The sequence below is a fragment of the Fringilla coelebs genome (genome assembly GCF_963513975.1).
Source record: "Fringilla coelebs genome assembly, chromosome: 28".
Classification (NCBI taxonomy): domain Eukaryota; kingdom Metazoa; phylum Chordata; class Aves; order Passeriformes; family Fringillidae; genus Fringilla; species Fringilla coelebs.
The window spans coordinates 6,309,235-6,326,616 of NC_140054.1; the positions used below are offsets into that span (position 1 = coordinate 6,309,235).

Below are 17,382 nucleotides of genomic sequence, written 5' to 3' on the forward strand. Positions count from 1 at the left end.
GCCCCTAATTGGCTTGGGACAGCTTAGGCAGGACCCAGGACATTAATCATCCTCGGGATCCTTCCCAATTAACCCCAGAGAGCCCACTACAGGAATGAATCTCCTTCTGCTTGGTCTTCGCAGGGGTCTGAGCAGGAGGTGGCCTCCCAAAATGTCCCTGTGATGGCTTTGCATGGTTGGGGAGACAACAGGGCCTGTGACAGGAGCCCTGTCCCCCCAGCTCCTGGGCGTGGGGGGCACTTCCAGCCCTGCAGCCCGAGGAGGAAAGGGAGCCACGGCACAGAACAGGGACCAGAGAGGGGCGACAGCTCTTGTGTCACTGTCGCACCAAGCCAGAGCACAGCCAAGGGCGAGAGGGGCTGTACTGATATTTTCTGGATGCCAAGCAATAAATCATAGAGTCGCAGAACTGTTTGTTTTGGAAGGACCTCAGAGCACATCCAGTGCCACCCCTGCCATGGCAGGGACACCTCAAACTGCCCCAGGTGCTCCAGCCCCAGTGTCCAGGGTGGCCTGGGGCACTGCCAGGGATGCAGGGGCAGCCACAGCTTCTCTGGGCGCCCTGTGCCTGGGCCTCACCACCCTCACAGGCAACAATTCCTTCCCAATTAATAAACAGAAATTTAAGTAATTAATTGATAAATTTCTGTAATTAAACATTACCCCCGCGCTCGCCCCGCCCCCTCAGCTGACCAATCACAGGGCAGTGTGCCCGGAGTGGGCGTGACCAGCGGGGTGGGCGTGGCGGGGTGGGCGTGGCCGCGCTGTGTGAGGGAGGCGGGCGGGCGGAGCGCAGCCCTAAGATGGCGGCCGGGCGGCGGCGGCGGCGGCGCTGAGGTAACGCGGCTTCTCCGGCCCGGCTCGGCCCGGGGCCGGCCCCTCGTCCTCCTCGGCCCTCGGGGGCTGGAGCGGGCGGGATCCGCGCTGCAGGTTGGGCGGGAGGGGCCGGTATCCACTGCGGCGGGCAGGGCCCAGCGGGCCGGCATCGTCCCCCGCTGTGGGGCGAGCGGTGCTCCGGTGCTTCCCTTCACAGCCGCAGGTGGGGGCCCGGTGCGGCCGCGCCGAGCGGGAGGGGTGCATTTATATTACCTCTATTAATTATCTACATTATCTGCACATTTATATTCTTCTATAGTCGCCGCCGTTAACGCGGCGGGCGGCGCGGCCCCGGCCCGGTGTCCGCTCGGCCGGGCCGTGCCCGGGGCCCCGCAGCACCGCGGGCCGGAGCGGGGCCGGGGGCGGCCCCGGGGCTCGGGAACAGCTCCCGGCACGGGGGTCGGTTTGTGCCCGTGCTTGAGGAACGCGGCGAGGTGTTTGCCCCGGAGCTGTGTGGCCGCTGGGGAATTACAGCCCCTGCCCTTGCTGGCCCATGGATCTCGGTGCCGCTGGGGAATTAGAGCCCTGCCCTTGCTGGGCCCTCGGTCTCGGTGCCGATGGGGAATTAGAGCCCTGCCCTTGCTGGGCCCTCGGTCTCGGTGCTCAGGCTCGGACCTGGAGCTGCAGCCCTGCCACAGGTGCAGCCTCGGCCCTTCCCGCGTTCCTCACACACGGCACTTCTCGGTTCAAATGCTTACTGCAAATGTCCCTCGCCCAGCTTTGCTGAAAGGTTTAAATATCTCTGTAGCATTGCCTGAGACTGATGATACCTTTTCTCTCTCTCTTTTTCCTTTTTTTTTTCTTTTTTTTTCTAAAAAAAAAAAAATTGCCTAAAGCAGTGGAAATACTTGAAATCGTCCTACTAATAACAGGCCGTTTCAATGTGGTCCTTATTGCCTGACATAAAGAGAATTACCTTTATCACTGGCTGTCTTAAAGCTATTGTAGTTCTGACCTATCAGTGTGATTTTATTTATTTATTTACTTTTGGTTTTGCGTTTCATTCTGTTTGACCAGTGATCCTTGGCTAGTCAAGCTCTTATTTTTTTATTTTAATTTATTGCTGTCTCTAGTCAGTGTCCCGTTTTGGTTTGGTTGTGTGAAGGTGGTGCTGGTGTTTGGTTTGCAATCTTGTAGGGCAGCGTGCAGGGAGGGTCATAAATCTGCAGCAGGGTTTGGTGGCTTTTTTTTTTTTCCCTCTCCTTTTTGTGTGTGTGTGTCTCTTGTTTTACTTTCAGAGCAATAACTTAACTTTTGTCCTTGCTCTGTTGAGCAAAAGTGAAAGTTAGATGCTGGGTGCAAACTTCTGCAATCAGTTATCCTTTTTAAACCTTTCATAGCTGTAGATTCCTCATGCAGAGGAGGCTTGGTGAAAAATCAGTCACCTCAAAAGATAAATGGGGAGCGAGTGAAGCTTTCTCTTCTCTGAGTTAAACAACTTCATTATAACAGAAACATTTGCTCCTGCAGCCACCTCCACAAAAAGGCAGTTTAATTAAGATTACAGCCCAACCAGGGGCTTCAGCTGGGACCTGCTGTGCTCTCCAGGCTGGATGGGGAGCATGCCAGCCTCCTGTTATTCCTGCAGATGCTCACGGAAGACACTGAGGGAGAGGAGCAGGAGCGCTCTCGATAGCCCTGTCTCGGCACCATACCAGCCTAGGTTTGAATTGTTGCCATCTTGAACACGCCGGGCTGTATTTGAAATTGTAACAAAAAGATGTGATTTCACTCTCACCTGGTCCGGGGCAGGCAGGTGCAGGTTTATGGAGGAGCTTCTGGAACGTTCTAGCAGCGAGCCCCCGTTACCGGCGGGGTCTGGGCAGGCCAGCCCCTAGGGGGGGAAATACAGCCCGGCTCCTGTGCCTAAGTTTTAGCTGTGTGGGTTTCTCCCCCTTCCCCAGAACCTTTGCTCTTGAAGATGGTGAGTAGCCAGCCTAAGTACGATCTAATTCGGGAGGTTGGTCGTGGCAGTTATGGTGTGGTGTACGAAGCCCTCGTCAGGAGGACCTGTGCCCGCGTGGCCGTCAAAAAGATCCGGTGCCACGCTCCCGAGAACGTGGAACTGGCGCTGCGCGAGTTCTGGGCCCTTAGCAGTATCAAGAGCCAGCACCCCAACGTCATTCACCTGGAGGAGTGCATCTTGCAGAAAGATGGCATGGTGCAGAAGATGGCCCATGGCTCCAGCTCCTCCCTCTATCTGCAGGTACAGAGGCCGAGGGGACGGGGCGAGCTGGGGGGAAGGAGGTGGGGCAGCCCAGGGGGGTGAGCCCTGCTCAGCTAGGCCAGGGGATGGTCTGCACTGCTGTCCCCAGAGTGTAATAGAGAGCTTTTAAAAAACTGAGCAATCACCTGGATCTTGGGCTTGGAGCTGTGCTGCTCTGAAAGACTCCAGAATTTGTGTCTAATGCAAATCTGCTGTGATAACTCGAGGAAGCCCTGCAGGTGAAGCCCAGGGGAGGTGCAGGCTGTGGAGTCCTTGGCAGTTGCAGGTTAAAGAATGCTCCTGTCCTGGGACAGAGCTTGGAGGAGTTCCATCCTGGGTGTCCTTGGAAGAGGAAATCAGATTTATAGGAAGCCAGCACTTAAAATTCTTTCAGAAACGAGAATCAATTGGTAGCACATAATGAGCTGTGTTTATTTTTAAATAAATAACTGTTAATCTCCTCAAAGAGTATAAATTAGGGAATACATATCACTGTGAAAGTGTTCTTTTAAGTTTGAAGATGTGTATGTTTGAAGAATAAGCAGAAAATGTCTGGAAAGACATTGAAAGACAATTATTAATTCCCTTGTCAAGAAGCAGCCCTAAGTATAAATCACCCCCGGGCAGAAATCAGTGTTTCTGGTTTAAAAAGCCACAGCCTGCTCGGTGTTTGCTGTGTTGTCCCTAGTCAGCTGTTATTATTTCAGTTTTTGTTGCCACCCTTTGTGGCTGAGCAGCCCTGCAGGTGCTGGCTGCTGCTGAGAACCAGGACCCTTGGCTGTGCCAGCTCCCCGTGGCCTGGGAGCTGTGTCTGACTTGTTTTCAGGGAAGGATTGGGCTAAAAGAGCAGTGGCCAGCTCACGGGGCATAAGTCAGAGCCTTCCCTTCCCGGTTTGGTGGAGCTGCCAGGGAGGGCAGATGTGCAGGGAGGAGCTCTGAAGGCCCCAGGTGGGGCTGCGAGGTGGGGAAGAGCTCCCGGCTGCCCCCCAGCTCCGGCTGGGATGGAGGTGCTGGGAGCAGCTGGCACAGGGCTCTGGGCCCTGCCAGGTGCAAACAGCACGGATTGTTTTGCTGCTCCGGGGAGGAGGGCAAAGGGCAGAGCTGAGCCGACTGCCAGGGTCACTTTGGAGCATGAGCCAAGGGCACTCCGAGCCCATCAGCTCTCCCAGGTGATGACACAGAGCTGAGCTGCTGCTGAGTGTGAGGAGCCTGGGGAAGGGCTCTGGGCAGATTCTCAGTGCCAGCTGAACCAAATCTGTAGAGTTTGAGTCCTGAGTCAGCCTTGTCTGCCGTGCTTTGCCACTGGCACACGTGTGGGGGGTGGATTTTGTTGTCTTAACTCTCACAGTGTCTGCAAGTGCAGCTCCTGTGACTCTGTGTTGGTGCCCTCTTGGCAGGGGAGACTCCCTGTTCTCCTGAGATACCTTAATCTCACAGTTCCTGACTACAAACCCTAAATAAGGCATTTTTTAGCTCTAAAATAGATTTACTGTTTAAAGAAGGTAGCTGTAAATTATTACCATTTTTTTCTCTTGAAAAGGTCACTTTTTAAAAGCATTTCAGAATACCTGTCTAGATATTAACACACCCCTTCATTTTTGAAAGCCAATTTGATTTAGTACCCATTGGTTTACTACTAACAGAAATAATCACAGGACTTTCCTTCCAGAGCCACCTCAGAGGAGCTGAAGAGGCGAATGCAGTTGTGTAAACAGGATTAGTAAAATGATGCAGGTTTTACTTTGCTTTCTGTGTGGAGCAGCTGTAAGAGCTGGCTGTTCAGCTTGTGTTCCTGGAAATACCCTGTGGATAATGATGGTGGGAAGGGTGTTCTGTGCTCAGCTGTGCCTGCAGATCAGTGTTCTCCTGAGTTCAGGGATCCTGTGTTAACTTGCTGGAATTCCTGGATGTGTCAGGAATGAAGACCAGGCTTTAAAAATCTCTCCTGGATAAATGCAGCTGTGTGGAGTTACTTGTGAGACTTTGTTTATCCCGAAAAGCTGTTGGCAAAGTGGGTGGGACAGGCTTTGTCAGGGTGGGACACTGTCCAGCTGGGACAGATGGGAGGGCAATGGCCACGGGGTATCTTGAAAAACTCTGTTATCAGGGTCGAGCTCTGCTTCTGGGCAGGAGCCTGAGCTTGATACGCTCCACACCAGGGAAGATAAGGAGGCTGGCCAAATATATTGTGATTTTGTTTTTCCTCTCTTTTACATAAAAACATTTGCATCATGTTTTCTTTCCCCCGTTGCGATACCTCGCTCTCTGGAGTGTTGAGAGGAGGGTCAAACAGTCCTAGAGGGGTCTGGGTTGGAAGGGATCTTAAACCCCATCTCATTCCCACGGGCAGGGACACCTTCCACTCTCCCTGGTTGCTCCAGCCTGGCCTTGGGCACTTCCAGGGATCCAGGGGCAGGCACAGCTTCTCTGGGCAGCCCGTGCCAAGCCCTCAGCAGCCCCACAGGGAGCAGTTCCTTCTGTGTAACTAACCCAAATTTCCCCTCTCCACGAAGATCCCGATTCCATGCATTTTTCCATCAGATCCTTTCCTTCCCACCACCATCAGGTAGTCAGGACACCTCTTCTCCTCGTTGCAGCTTGTAGAAACCTCATTAAAAGGAGAAATAGCCTTTGACCCCAAAAGTGCTTATTACCTGTGGTTCGTGATGGATTTCTGCGACGGGGGCGACATGAACGAGTACCTGCTGTCCCGCAAGCCCAACCGCAAGACCAACACCAGCTTCATGCTGCAGCTCAGCAGCGCCCTGGCCTTCCTGCACAAGAACCAGATCATCCACCGCGACCTCAAGCCCGACAACATCCTCATCTCGCAGGGCCGGGCGCCCGCCGAGCCCACGCTGAAGGTGGCGGATTTCGGGCTGAGCAAGGTGTGCTCGGCCTCGGGGCACAGCGCCGAGGAGCCCGTCAACGTCAACAAGTGCTTCCTGTCCACCGCCTGCGGCACCGACTTCTACATGGCCCCCGAGGTCTGGGAGGGCCACTACACGGCCAAGGCCGACATCTTCGCCCTGGGCATCATCATCTGGGCCATGCTGGAGAGGATCACCTTCGTGGACACCGAGACCAAGAAGGAGCTGCTGGGCAGCTACGTGAAGCAGGGCACGGCCATCGTGCCCGTGGGCGAGGCGCTGCTGGAGAACCCCAAGATGGAGCTGCTCATCCCCGTCAAGAAGAAGTCCATGAACGCCAGGATGAAGCAGCTGATCAAGGAGATGCTGGCTGCGAACCCGCAGGACCGGCCCGACGCCTTCGAGCTGGAGCTGAGATTGGTCAACATCGCCTTCAAGGACAGCAGTTGGGACACGTGAGGGGCTGAGCCTGGGCTCACCTGCAGGGGGTACTTAGCACCTCGCTGGAGATTCCCAGCAGGAATGTGGGGCTGGCCGGTGGGAAATCCCAGAGTGGGGCTGAGGGTGTTCCTCGGGCTGCGCTGGCACGGGGATGTTGAGGAGCCAACACTACTTGATTTCCAGCACTCTGTCATGGAGTGTCTCACACATTCCAGCTTCCTATGTCAGTATTAGGAACTCTCATGGAAAAAAAGAAGAAGAAAGAAAAAAGGTTTGCATGCTGGCAGTGCAAATCTTGAGGCTTTGTGATGTAATCTGTGTATATATTTATGTATATGAGTGACTGGGAGTGTGTGGCACTTAAATTATTTGCTGTGGGTCTGGATGATTGGGGTCTGCTAGAAATCTGGGTGAAGAGAGTGAATGAGAAAAACTCCTTCTTCCCCAGGCCTGAATGACTTTATTATTTATTTTTGTTATCTAATTTCAAAGACTTGACTTTGTAAACAAAAAAAGCAATGCAAGGGGATCAGCTGCTTTCAAAGTGCTAACATGGCTGATCTTGGCACTTAGAGCTTAATGAGCTCACCACTGAGGGAGTCAAATGAGAAATGTACAGTCAGGTGCTGGCAGGGGGGCTGGCTCATTTGATTTTGCTTTTATTAATCAGTTCATCTGCCTTTTCTCAACATGCTCTCTGCCCTGGCCACACTCCCGTAGCACCTAGAGGATTTATCACAGCAGAGTTCTGTGCCCTCAGTTTATGGAAACATGGATGAGGGAATCCAGCAGCACATTCTCAAAATCCTCCAAAACGTGGTGGCAGCAGTTTTCCCACTACCTGAATCCAGCTGATAATCCAACAGTCATGGCCTTTCCTCTGTGGCACTGCCCCAAATCCAGTGGGGATGAGGGGACAGAGGTGGCTCTGTCCCCTGGTCACACCTGGTGGCAGAGAGCTCAGTGGCAGGTATGTGAAAGGTGGCAGCCTGGGCTGTTTTTGTTTAATTTTTCCTCCTTTTAAAGCAGTGATCTTTATTTCCAGGCAGAGGTGGGAGGAGGGGGTTTGGAGCAGGTGGAGCTGCTGATCCCCAGCTCTGGCTGCGCAGAGCCCACTGAGGCTGGGACAGGTTTCACTGGGGCCACCTGACCCTGCAGGGCTCACAGCAGCTCTTTGTTCTTTTGGGTGCAGGGCTGACCTCTCCCATCCAGTCTGACCTTTTGGAAAAAAAGCAGAGTCTTAAAATTGCCTTAAAGCTGCAGGAAAGGCTGGTTTTCTTTAAAAAATTCCATTTAATTTCCCCCCACCCACCCAAATCTTACCTGGAAATGGCTGTAAGTACAATTTCCTTGTACAATTTGCTTTTTTTGAATACTGTTCCTTCTAAGTGCTGGGACAGCAGTTCTGGGCACTCAGTGTTTATTCTTTGAGTGCAGATAAACAAAATGTTATTTTTTGGTTTTCCAAAAGCAAAGGATTCTGATTCCACCCAACTTGTGAGGCTGTACAGGCCGCAGGTGGCTCTTACCTGGTGCTGTGTGAGCTGGTGGCTGTCCCCAGCTGGCCTTAGTTTGTAATTCTTGTTATTTCCTTTCACTTGATCCTTTTAGGGAGTGATCCTCAGACAAACACACTTTGCTTGTGCCAACTCTGCCTCCCAGTTCTCACATCTCAGCAGGGCCATTGCCTGAGGACAAGGGGCTTTATACTTCATGTTCAACTTGGGAGCCTTTTAAAAACAAAGGGGTGAGCATCCCCTCCCTTACCCAGCCAGAAGTCAGAAGCAGAAATAACACTGCTGCCCTCTGAGGTGCTCTGTGAATCACCTGGGTCCCTCTGCAGGCTCCACTGCCTGCAGGGCAGAAATCAGGGGCTGGCACAGGGAAGTTTAGGGGGTTTTGACTCCCAAAGTGTTTCTTTGCACTGATTGCCACTTTATAGGTTGGGGGTACCTGAAATCCCTCTCATGGTGCTTATCCTCGCTGTTGGGTGACACTGGTAGTCCTCGAGCTCTGTGTTCTGTTTGATTTTCGTTGTCTGAGGTCTTTGTTTTGAGAAAATAAATCAAGTTGTTGTAGCAGCTGCGGGGTCGTTCACCAGCGTGACACGAAGTCAAGACACTTTTCAGCACTTGGGAAAGATTTTTTTTTTCCATGTTTTTCTTTAGAAACTGTAAAATATATTTTATGGAGAATTTATAATGAGGAAAATTGTGTAATTTATTAAGTTCATGACTGTTTTTGAAATAAAACCTTGAATTTCGATGAAGGTTTAGGACTTTTTATGGGGAAGTGCTTTCAGTCAGTGCAGTGTCAGTGCTGCCCTCCAGGGACGGTGTCCTGCTGTTCCCCGTGCCCTGAGAAACCTTAGGAGTGAAGGTGAGGAAACATCATTACTTATCCATGACAGGAAAGTGTGGCCCTCATTTGCATGTTTTAATTAGCAGCGCTCTGGACAGAGGGATCTGCAACTGGAAATGCTGTGAGTGAGTTTCTCTTGGAGTTTCTTACACCCACAGCAAACCTGAGCCCAGCCCTGTGCCAGGAATTCCCACCTGGAATGGGCACGTGCCCACCTGGCAGGAGCCTTGTGCTTGGGTCAGTGCCGTTTGGGTTGAGATTCATTTTTGTAGGAGGGTTAGAGGAGAAAGGAGGAAGTCCCACGTTTGGATTGGTTCTAAGAGTGGTGATTTTAAATAGAGACACAAGCTGAATTCCTTCCCCACAAAATGAAGAAAAGTAAACCTGAGATATATATATACACACACATATATATATTATATATGTGCTGTACTTCAAATATATTTAGCCCCTAGGGAGGGTGGGGAAAGCTGCAGGGAGATGCCCTGGTGCAGAAATGAGATATAATTAAAGCCCATTGGGCTGGGAGAGCCCAGCCCCAGAGGTTCAGGCTCCAGCCTGCCCCTCGCCGTTCCCAGGGCTGGGAACTCGCCCTCTTGGTGCTTTTGGTTTGTTTTTGGTTTGTTTCGGTTCAAGCAGAGCTTCCCCGGGGCTCTGTGGGGAGGCAGAGCCCTCCCTGCAGGGAGAGCTGCTCTCCTCCCTGGGGCACAGCCAGCCCGGGCTCTGGGGGCTTTTCCCTTTGCTCCCCTTCTCCCCCTGCTCACAGCCCGTGGGATGTCGCTGGCTCCGTGCTTTGGGTCCCTCCTGGCGCTCTGGGGACAGGAGGGACTGGCCCAGGGAGGGCATTTAAACACCACCCTCAGCAGGTGGTGCTGCCAGGGGCTGCTGGAAGGTTCCCCTTCCCTGGCCGGTGCTGCAGCCCAGGAAAGGCTCAGGGATGTGCCTGGAATGCCACAAAACCACCCAGAGCGCCCGAGGGACACAGGTGAGGTGGGAATACCAGCCTGAGCTGCTGCAGGAGCTCTGGAAGGGTTTGGGGGAATCTGAAACCCCATTTTTAGGAGCAGGGAGGTGTCAAGTGAGCACCGCTGGAAGAGGAGCCCAGCCCGGGCTGTTCTCGTTCATTCCAGAGGCTCCTTCACCCTCAGGTTTGGGGTGGAACCAGATGCAGCAGCGCTGGGTCAGGTCTCCATCCTGACCCTGAGCTGGTTCCCTCAGCCCCAGCGGCTCCTTCTGTCCCTGTCCTGGCTGTCCTGGCTGTCCCTGTGCTCCCAGCCCTGCCCTGCCGTGGCTTTGGAGCTTGTTGGGGTTGGAGCGGCCCCGGGAGCGCTCCCGGCCCGACCTGCGCCGACACGCGGGTGCCTGCCTCGCATGAGGCGCTGCTCTCACATTTATTCGTGCCCGGTTGAACCCTTGAGGTTTCTAAACTCGTCGGACAAGTCTCCCACCCCCGCCCGAGGAAAGCCCGAGCCTCTCCGGCTCCTCCCCGGCTCCCCCGGGCGGTGGCGTCGCCTTTCCCGGGAGGGAATCCAGGGGCAGATCCCGGAGCTGCCGAGGCTTTCTCCATCACTTGGCCCGATCCTGTTCCCTGTCCTCCACCTTTACTCCAGCGCAGCCGCGTCCTGCCCGCCGAGCCCGAGTGCTGCCTGCTGCGCTGCTCTCCAGGTTTATTACAGAGGTGCTCTGTCCCTTCCTTGCTGTCCCTGGGCTTTTCCCAGCCTGCAGAGCTCAAACGAGGCCTGGCCCCTCTCGCCCTGCCCAGGTTCCATTTCAGGCCCCGTTTTGGTCAGCACAGGAGTTCTGGCCCCGGCCCCTTCCTGCCCTGCTGCCATCGGCCGGGAAGGCGCCGGGCACAGCCCCAGGCCCCGTTCCCGGCAGGAAGGAACTGGGGTGGGGACAGAGCGCTCGGGGACAGGTCCCCCCCTCATGCCGGGGCTTTGTCGCCCTGGATCCTCCTCAGTCCCTGTGAGCAGCCTGGCTGTGCCCCTGCTCTCCATCCATCCCAGAGTGGTGCAGGGGCTGGGGGCTCCCTGGGGAGCTCCAGGGCTTGCTCTGGCCCCTCTCCGAGGGTCCGGGAGCCCAGCGTGGGGGGCAGCGGGTCCTTCCCCCTCTGCTCCAGTGCCACGTTCGCAGACCCCCGAGCTGGAGCTGGGCATGGAGGGGGCCGGGATTGTCCCTGTGGGAGCACTCGGCCCTCGGGAAGGGAAGAGGGCAGCGGTAAAAATAACCCCTGGGCCAGCTCCAGCCCATTGTGGCTTCCTGCGATTTACAGCCCTTCCCGGGGGGAAGAGGCAGGAACGGCCGGCTCGGGGCTGGCTTTGACCCTTTCACCACCACCAGAGAAGGTGCCAGAAAGACCTTTCCTCCTCCTTTCCTGCTTGGGTGGGATCCTGGGGAGGGGGATTGTGGTGGGCTCCTGCTCCTGAGCTGCCCCCACACTCTGGGGTGGGTGTAGAAGGAGAAGCTGCTGGAGTGGACCCGGTTTCCCTGCCCCATTCCTGACCCGCCCTGTGCAGGGGGACAGAGACTGGAGGCAAAAATCCCTGCTGCAGATCCCGAAACGTCGGCCGGGTTCCCGTAAGGAAGCGGAGGGAGGAGAGGAGCAGGGGTGGAGCTGGAGCTGCAGGAGGAGAGGGGTTAATGCTGGCCAGGGCCAGCACGGGGTGGGCTCCTGCCGCGGGGCTGGGCTGGCAGGGGTTAATGGGTGGCTCTTCCTCTTCCTCATCCTCTATATGAGGCTGCTCCCGGCTCTGGGCTCAGTTTGCTGCGGCAGTCGGAGGGGCAGGAGCTGCGTGAGACTGGAGCATCCCATCCCTGCATCCCGTCCCTGCATCCCTGCGTGGGCTCAGGTGAGCGACAGCATCCCCCACCTGCCTGGCACGGCTCCTGGCACAGGTCCTGGCACGGCTCCTGGCACAGGTCCTGGCCGCTGGGCTGGGGAGGGTGAGGGTCCCAGCCTGGGACCGCGTGCCTCAGTTTCCCCGTGTGTACTCGGGGTGGGTGCAGTGTGGAGCCCGTGGGCTGCGTGTGGAGCTGCGTGGCAGAGGCTTCCTGGGCTCTTTGCTCCCGTGAGCTCTGCTCTGCCCGGCCCCGTGTCCCTGCTGTCACACAGGGCTGGTTTCGTGCCCTCCGCACCCGGAGAAAGGGAGAATCTTCCCCCCCAGCCCAGCCTGGCTGTGTGGGGCACGGTTCGGGGACCCCCGGGCCAGCTCGCCAGCTCTCCTGAGCTCGGCTTTGTTCTGCCGCTCGGGTAGACGAGGCGGCGGCCGGCTCCGGTATTTTTTCCTGTTGGAAGCCGCTCCTGGGATGCGGGCGAAGCCGGCGGATGCTCGGCGCTTCTCCCTTCCTGCCCCGGGCTGTTCCGGCGTGCGCTGCCAGGACTCACTGTCCGTGTGGCGTTGAGGGGACCCTCAGCTCTGCTTCAGCCCCATCCTCCTCCTCCTCCCCGCCGCACCCTCGGAGCTGACCCTGACTCTCCTCTCTCCTCCCAGGAGCCGAGCGAAGCCCCAGGAGCCTCCTGAGCGGCCGCACCAGCCCTGCCGGGCCGCTCCGCAGGGCACAGAGCGATCGGCCCCGATCGGCAGCGCCGTTCCGGGGCCATGGTGCCCCTGGGCAGCCCCGCTCTCGCCGTCTGCGCCTCCGGCAACCTGCGCCTCGTGGCCCCCGGCCGCGGCTCCCCGCTGGCCTGGCTGAACCGGGCCCCCGAGTGCCCGCAGGGCCCGGGGGGCAGCGGGGGCCGCAGGGCCAGCGCCGTGGAGCGCCTGGAGGCCGACAAGGCCAAGTACGTGAAGTCGCAGCAGGTGATCGGCCGGCGGCAGGAGCCGGCGCTGCGGGGCTCGCCGCGGCTCTCCCCGCACGGGCGGCGCCGCCTCGCCCGGCAGCAGTGCGGGGAGCCGGGCTCGGAGCTGCCGTGCCCCCAGTCCCCCGTGTCCCGCCGCAGCGGCAGCCGCCGCCTGCTGAGACCCGACTCGCTCATCATCTACCGCCAGAAACGGGACTGCCTGGGCGGCGACAAGGAGAACGCCAAGGGCTCCGGGCTGGTGCGGCGCCTCTTCCAGGGACCCCTCAGGGCCACCCCGCCCAGCTCGCCCCCCGCCAGAGCCCCGCGGAGCCCCGAGACCCCCATGCTGTGGGCGCCCGCCGAGAAGGAGGAGGCGCGGACACCGGGAGGGGACGGCGGCGGTGACAGCGGCGGCATCTTCCCCGTGCCCGCGGAGCGGCCGCCCGGCGCCGCCGGGAAGGAGCCGCTGGCTCTGCGCGCGTCGCTGCCGCTGTCGGAGCAGGAGCGCTTCTTCAACTACTGCGGGCTGGACCGGGCGCTGGTGGAGCTGCTGGGCCGGGAGCGCTTCGGGCCCGCGGGCTGGGACGGCGCCTCGGCCCGGGCCGGCTCCTGCGAGTCCGAGCCCGGGCGGGCCTCGGGGGGCAGCGAGGGGGACGCGGGGCCGGGCGAGGAGGAGCCGAACGCTCGGCCGGGCTCCGCCGTCTCGGTGGTGGAGCGCAACGCCCGCGTCATCAAGTGGCTCTACGGCTGCCAGAGAGCCTGGGCGGCTGCCAAGGAGTCCACGGTGTGAGCGGGGACGGCCGGGCCGGGACCGGGACACCCGCGGGGCTCCCGCTGCCCGCACCGGGCCCCTCGCCCTTTCGGGACGTGGCCGAGGGGCTGGCGGCACCCCTGGCCCCGGTGGCACCCCTGGCCCCGGTGGCACCCCTGGCCCCGGTGCCGTGGGGATGCTGCGGGCTGGGAGAGCCGCCAGGTCCTCAGGCTGAGTGCGGTGGGGGCGCCTGAGGGCAGGGGAGGAAGGGCCGCCCGTGGCCTCCGGGCTGGCGGGCCGCTGTCCCCCTGCTGTCCCCCACCTTCTCCCTGTCCCCAGCCCAGGAGGGTGGCACGGCCCGCAGCCCCCGCTGACCGCTCAAGTCCTGCTCCAGCTGCAGGCTGGGCGTGGGCAGAGCCCGAGCCCCCTCCCGTGGGCAGTGCCCACCCCTCAGCCCCCTCCTCCCCAGGACAGGGGCTGCCGGGGCCAGAGCTGCCCTCAATAAATCTGTTTGGGTTTTTTTCTAGCCTGGCAGTGTGTGTGGCTGTGGGGGGATGCCCCAGGGCTGGGGGGCAGCTCCCCTTCCCCACCCTCGGGGTCAAGCTGTGAGGGCAACGAAAGCAGAAGGGAGAGCTCAGGGAAAACTGGAATTTTCGGGGTCTTTAGTGCAGCTCTGACACCCAAACCCAGGGCAGAGCCCTCGGGCACGGGCGGGGCGCTGCCCACCAGCAATGGGGGGCCGCAAATAACTTCTGGCGAGTCTGGCTGCTGCACCCTCCTCTAGTTGCCCTTGGGGGCGTTTTTATTCCGGATTTCGGCCAGTTTGCCGGCCAGGAAGCCCCAGTGGAAGGCCCCTTCCTCCGGCTCCCGCAGGTCGCTGCCGTCGTCACCCGGCGGCTCCCCCGGGCTCTCGTCCGGCTCCGGGGGCGGCCCCGCCTTGTCCGGCCCCGCCGCCTGCTGCCACTTGGTAGCAAAGAGATCCCAAAACCCGGGAGCCTTCTCGGTGCGGGGCACCTCGGGCGGCTCGGCGGCCAGAGGGCTGCGGAGAGAGAGGGGACGGAAATGTCGGGGCAGGGACCTTCCCCCAGCCCACCGTGCCCCCCTCCCTGCCGGCTGTCCCCCGCGGGTGCAGGCCGGGGAGGGGGATGCAGGTGACGGGGTAGGGGTGTGGGGGGCCTCGGCAGTTCCCGGGGGTCGGATCGGGGTTCTGGGGTCCCCCCCAGCGATCCGTAACTTACTGGTCTGGGCAGGGCTCCGGGCTGAGCAGCTGGTGCTCGTCCTCGCGGGTGAAGAGGGACGAGAGCGTCCGCCAGCCGCGGGCACCGACCCCCTGCACCTGCGGGGGCAGCGCCGGGGTCACCGGGAAGCTCCGGCTGCCGGTGTCCCCCGGCCCCGCTGCCCCCACCCCCTCCTCACCTTCCGGGCCAGCTGGGACACCGGGCTGGCTCCCTCCTCCAGCAGCGCGGGGGGCTCCGCCGTCTCCATCAGCTCGGGGGGGTCTCCCTGCAACGAAGCCCCCGGTGAGGGCAGGGCCGCGGCCGGGGGGCGCGGGGAGGTTGGGCGGCCCGTTCTGGGGTCCCCCCCCGTACCTCGTCCTGCAGGGCCCCGTCGGGCCGCGGCGCCCCCAGGGTCTGCAGCACCTTGGCCTTGTAGAGCCGCCAGAAGCCCTGGGCCATGGCGAGGGGCTCGGCGGGGCCGCAGCCGGCGGGAGCCGCGGGCAGCGGGGCGGGCCGGACGGGCGACCCGGCGATCCGGTGGCTTCATTAAAGTTTCAGGGGCCGCTTGCACCGCACAAAAGGAATCTGAGCCCGGGCCGAGCCGGGGGCAGCGCGGGGGCGGCTCCTCCGGTCACCCCCAAAACCCATCCCGAGCCCCCCGCCCCGGCCCACCGGCGCCCCTCGCCCACCTGGGACCCCCGGGGCTGGGACACCCCCCCATGGAGCAGAGGAGGCGCTGGAGCTCCGCGCTCCCCCCGCCGCGTGTCCCCATCTATAATTGATCACGGGAGAAACACGATCGGCACCAGGACACGGCGGGACACGCTGAGCCCTGCCCCGCTCACGGCAGCGGTGACCGGGGCAGCGCGGGGGACACGGGGGGAACACGGCGGCAACGCGGGGACGGTGGCAGCGGGGGCTGGGGGGCGCAGGGGCGCGGGGACCGTCCCGGGACCGTCCCGGTACCGGGGACGCCGGGCGAGGGGCGGGGCCTGCCGGGGCTGGGCGTGGCTTTACGCGGATGGGCGCGGCCATGAGCGCGCTCGCTGTCTGTGGGCGGGGCGCGCGGCGGTGTGGGCGTGGCCCGCAGCCCTCGCGCCTGCGCAGTGCGGCGCGGCGCGGCGTGCGGCCGCCATGTCGCCGCGGAACGGGCGGCGCACCGGGGCGCACCGGGCGCACTCGCTCGCCCGGCAGCTCAAGACCAAGCGGCGCCGGCGCGACCTGGACGAGATCCACGCGGACCTGAAGCCCGAGAACGCCGCGCGGCTGCTGCGGCAGGAGATCGACCCCGACCTGCCGGGCTGCGCGCAGTTCTACTGCCTGCACTGCGCGTGCGTGCGGCGGGGGATCCGGGGGGATGCGGGGGTGATCCCGGGGTTCGGGGGGACCCGGGGGAGATCCCGGGGCTCGGGGGTGGCTCCAGCCTTGGCATGGGCTTGTCCTGCTCCGGGGGGTCCTGGGTTCCCGGGGGAGTTGTCCCGGCCCCTGAGGTTCCTGGGATGGGGTCGTCCTGCTCCCGGGGGTCCCTGTCCCCGGGAGGGGATGCTCAGCCTCGGGGGTCCCTGTCCCCGGGAGGGGATGCTCAGCCTCGGGGGTCCCTGTCCCCGGGAAGGGGTGCTCGGGTCCCGGGGGTCCCTGTCCCCTGGGAGAGGGCTCTAACCCTGGGGGAGCATCTTGTCCTGGACTCAGGGTGACCCCAGGGCTGTGGTGGGGCCCTGGCCCCTCGGCAGGACCCTCCCCAGCCCCCCTTCAGTCTCGGGGTCCCCCTGACCCCCATCCTGTCCCACCCCAGGCGTTACTTCGTGGACCTGAACAGCATGAAGGAGCACTTCAGATCCAAGGTGCACAAGAAGAGGTAAGGGGGGCAGAGCCCGAATTCCCCGGGGTGAGGGGGTGGCGGGGGCGGTTCTGAGCCGGTGGAAGCTTCACCCCCCTGTGCCCCCAGGCTGAAGCAGCTGCGAGAGGCTCCGTACACGCAGGAGGAGGCTGAGCGCGCTGCCGGGATGGGCTCCTACGTCCCCCCAAAGAAGGTGGAGGTGCAGACCCAGCCCCTGGAGGAGGTCACCGAGATGGAGACGTCGGGCTGAGCGCAGGGACAGGGGACTGAGGGGCTCTGTAAGGACGTCTTTGTCCTCAGCTTCGTGACAAAACCGAGTCCCAGCTCTGCCAGCCAGATCCAGCCTGCTCCTCCCACAGCCCCCCTGGCCGGGGCACTAACGAGGAGAAGGAGCCAGCAGGACCCTGGGCGCCCTCCCCGAGCGTCCTCCTCCTCAGAGAGGGACACAGCCTGTTCTCTGAGTGCTGCTGGGACTGCCCTTGGCTGCCTGCTCCTGGAGCAGTTTCTGCCCTGTCCTTGGCTCAGAGCTTATTCCAGTGATGCACCCATTAAAGTATGTCACCTGACGGTGTGGCAGCCTTGAGTGTGAGGGTGACAGTCCCCCAGGGGGGGAGGGGACCCTCAGTGTTCTTCTCTTCCCCGTTACCCAAAGGTGTCCGTCCTGGAGCTCTTGCCTGGCAGGGTGGTAAAGGTCCCTCTGCCCTGGCAGCTTTTTGTGGGGGATGTGAGCTTGAGTCACCCCTTCACGGAGCACTTGGCTGTGCAGCCAGCGTGGTGAGGACAGTTTGAGGCTCCTGTCCCCAAAAACTCAACTCCTGCGAGTGATTTCATGCCCCTGGAGGGCTGCATGGTGATCAGCCTCCCTGCCTGGGGTCTGCCACGGTGCCCCTGAGGGGACACTGAGCGACAATGCCACCGAATTCCTGTGGAGTTCCTGCAGAGTGCGTGTCCCCATTCATCCCTGAGGGGACACTGAGCGACAGTGCCACTGCATTTGTGTCCCCATTCATCCCTGAGGGGACACTGAGCGACAGTGCCACTG

General features: G+C 60.6%; 4 protein-coding genes across 6 annotated transcripts; 3 read left to right on the plus strand and 1 right to left on the minus strand.

The window, feature by feature from the left end:
- The first annotated feature begins 780 nt into the window (after nucleotides 1-780).
- PDIK1L (PDLIM1 interacting kinase 1 like) lies at nucleotides 781-8,658 on the plus strand. Of its 3 annotated transcripts, none has more exons than XM_084222783.1 (3): nucleotides 781-837; nucleotides 1,716-3,082; nucleotides 5,680-8,658. In XM_084222783.1, the coding sequence occupies exons 2-3, from the start codon at nucleotides 2,798-2,800 to the stop codon at nucleotides 6,409-6,411; spliced, it is 1,017 nt and encodes a 338-aa protein (XP_084078909.1). In that variant the 5' UTR covers nucleotides 781-837; nucleotides 1,716-2,797; the 3' UTR covers nucleotides 6,412-8,658. The 3 variants fall into 3 exon arrangements, with proteins under 3 accessions (XP_084078909.1, XP_084078910.1, XP_084078908.1); XM_084222784.1 differs by having other exon boundaries at nucleotides 811-2,539; nucleotides 2,781-3,082; XM_084222782.1 differs by having other exon boundaries at nucleotides 811-3,082.
- A 2,733-nt stretch (nucleotides 8,659-11,391) lies between these two features.
- FAM110D (family with sequence similarity 110 member D) lies at nucleotides 11,392-13,812 on the plus strand. Its single transcript, XM_084222787.1, has 2 exons — nucleotides 11,392-11,603; nucleotides 12,246-13,812. Exon 2 carries the CDS (start codon nucleotides 12,354-12,356, stop codon nucleotides 13,323-13,325), a length of 972 nt encoding a protein of 323 aa, XP_084078913.1. The 5' UTR covers nucleotides 11,392-11,603; nucleotides 12,246-12,353; the 3' UTR covers nucleotides 13,326-13,812.
- A 254-nt stretch (nucleotides 13,813-14,066) lies between these two features.
- On the minus strand, nucleotides 14,067-15,091 carry LOC311163727 (uncharacterized protein C1orf232; the record flags this gene model as incomplete). Its single annotated transcript, XM_084222800.1, has 4 exons — nucleotides 14,876-15,091; nucleotides 14,703-14,789; nucleotides 14,525-14,622; nucleotides 14,067-14,325 (listed from the first exon to the last, which is right to left on the minus strand). The coding sequence occupies exons 1-4, from the start codon at nucleotides 14,960-14,962 to the stop codon at nucleotides 14,067-14,069; spliced, it is 531 nt and encodes a 176-aa protein (XP_084078926.1). The 5' UTR covers nucleotides 14,963-15,091.
- Nucleotides 15,092-15,616: 525 nt separating this feature from the next.
- ZNF593 (zinc finger protein 593) lies at nucleotides 15,617-16,906 on the plus strand. Its single transcript, XM_084222807.1, has 3 exons — nucleotides 15,617-15,834; nucleotides 16,296-16,358; nucleotides 16,449-16,906. Exons 1-3 carry the CDS (start codon nucleotides 15,638-15,640, stop codon nucleotides 16,588-16,590), a joined length of 402 nt encoding a protein of 133 aa, XP_084078933.1. The 5' UTR covers nucleotides 15,617-15,637; the 3' UTR covers nucleotides 16,591-16,906.
- The last annotated feature ends 476 nt before the right edge of the window (nucleotides 16,907-17,382 follow it).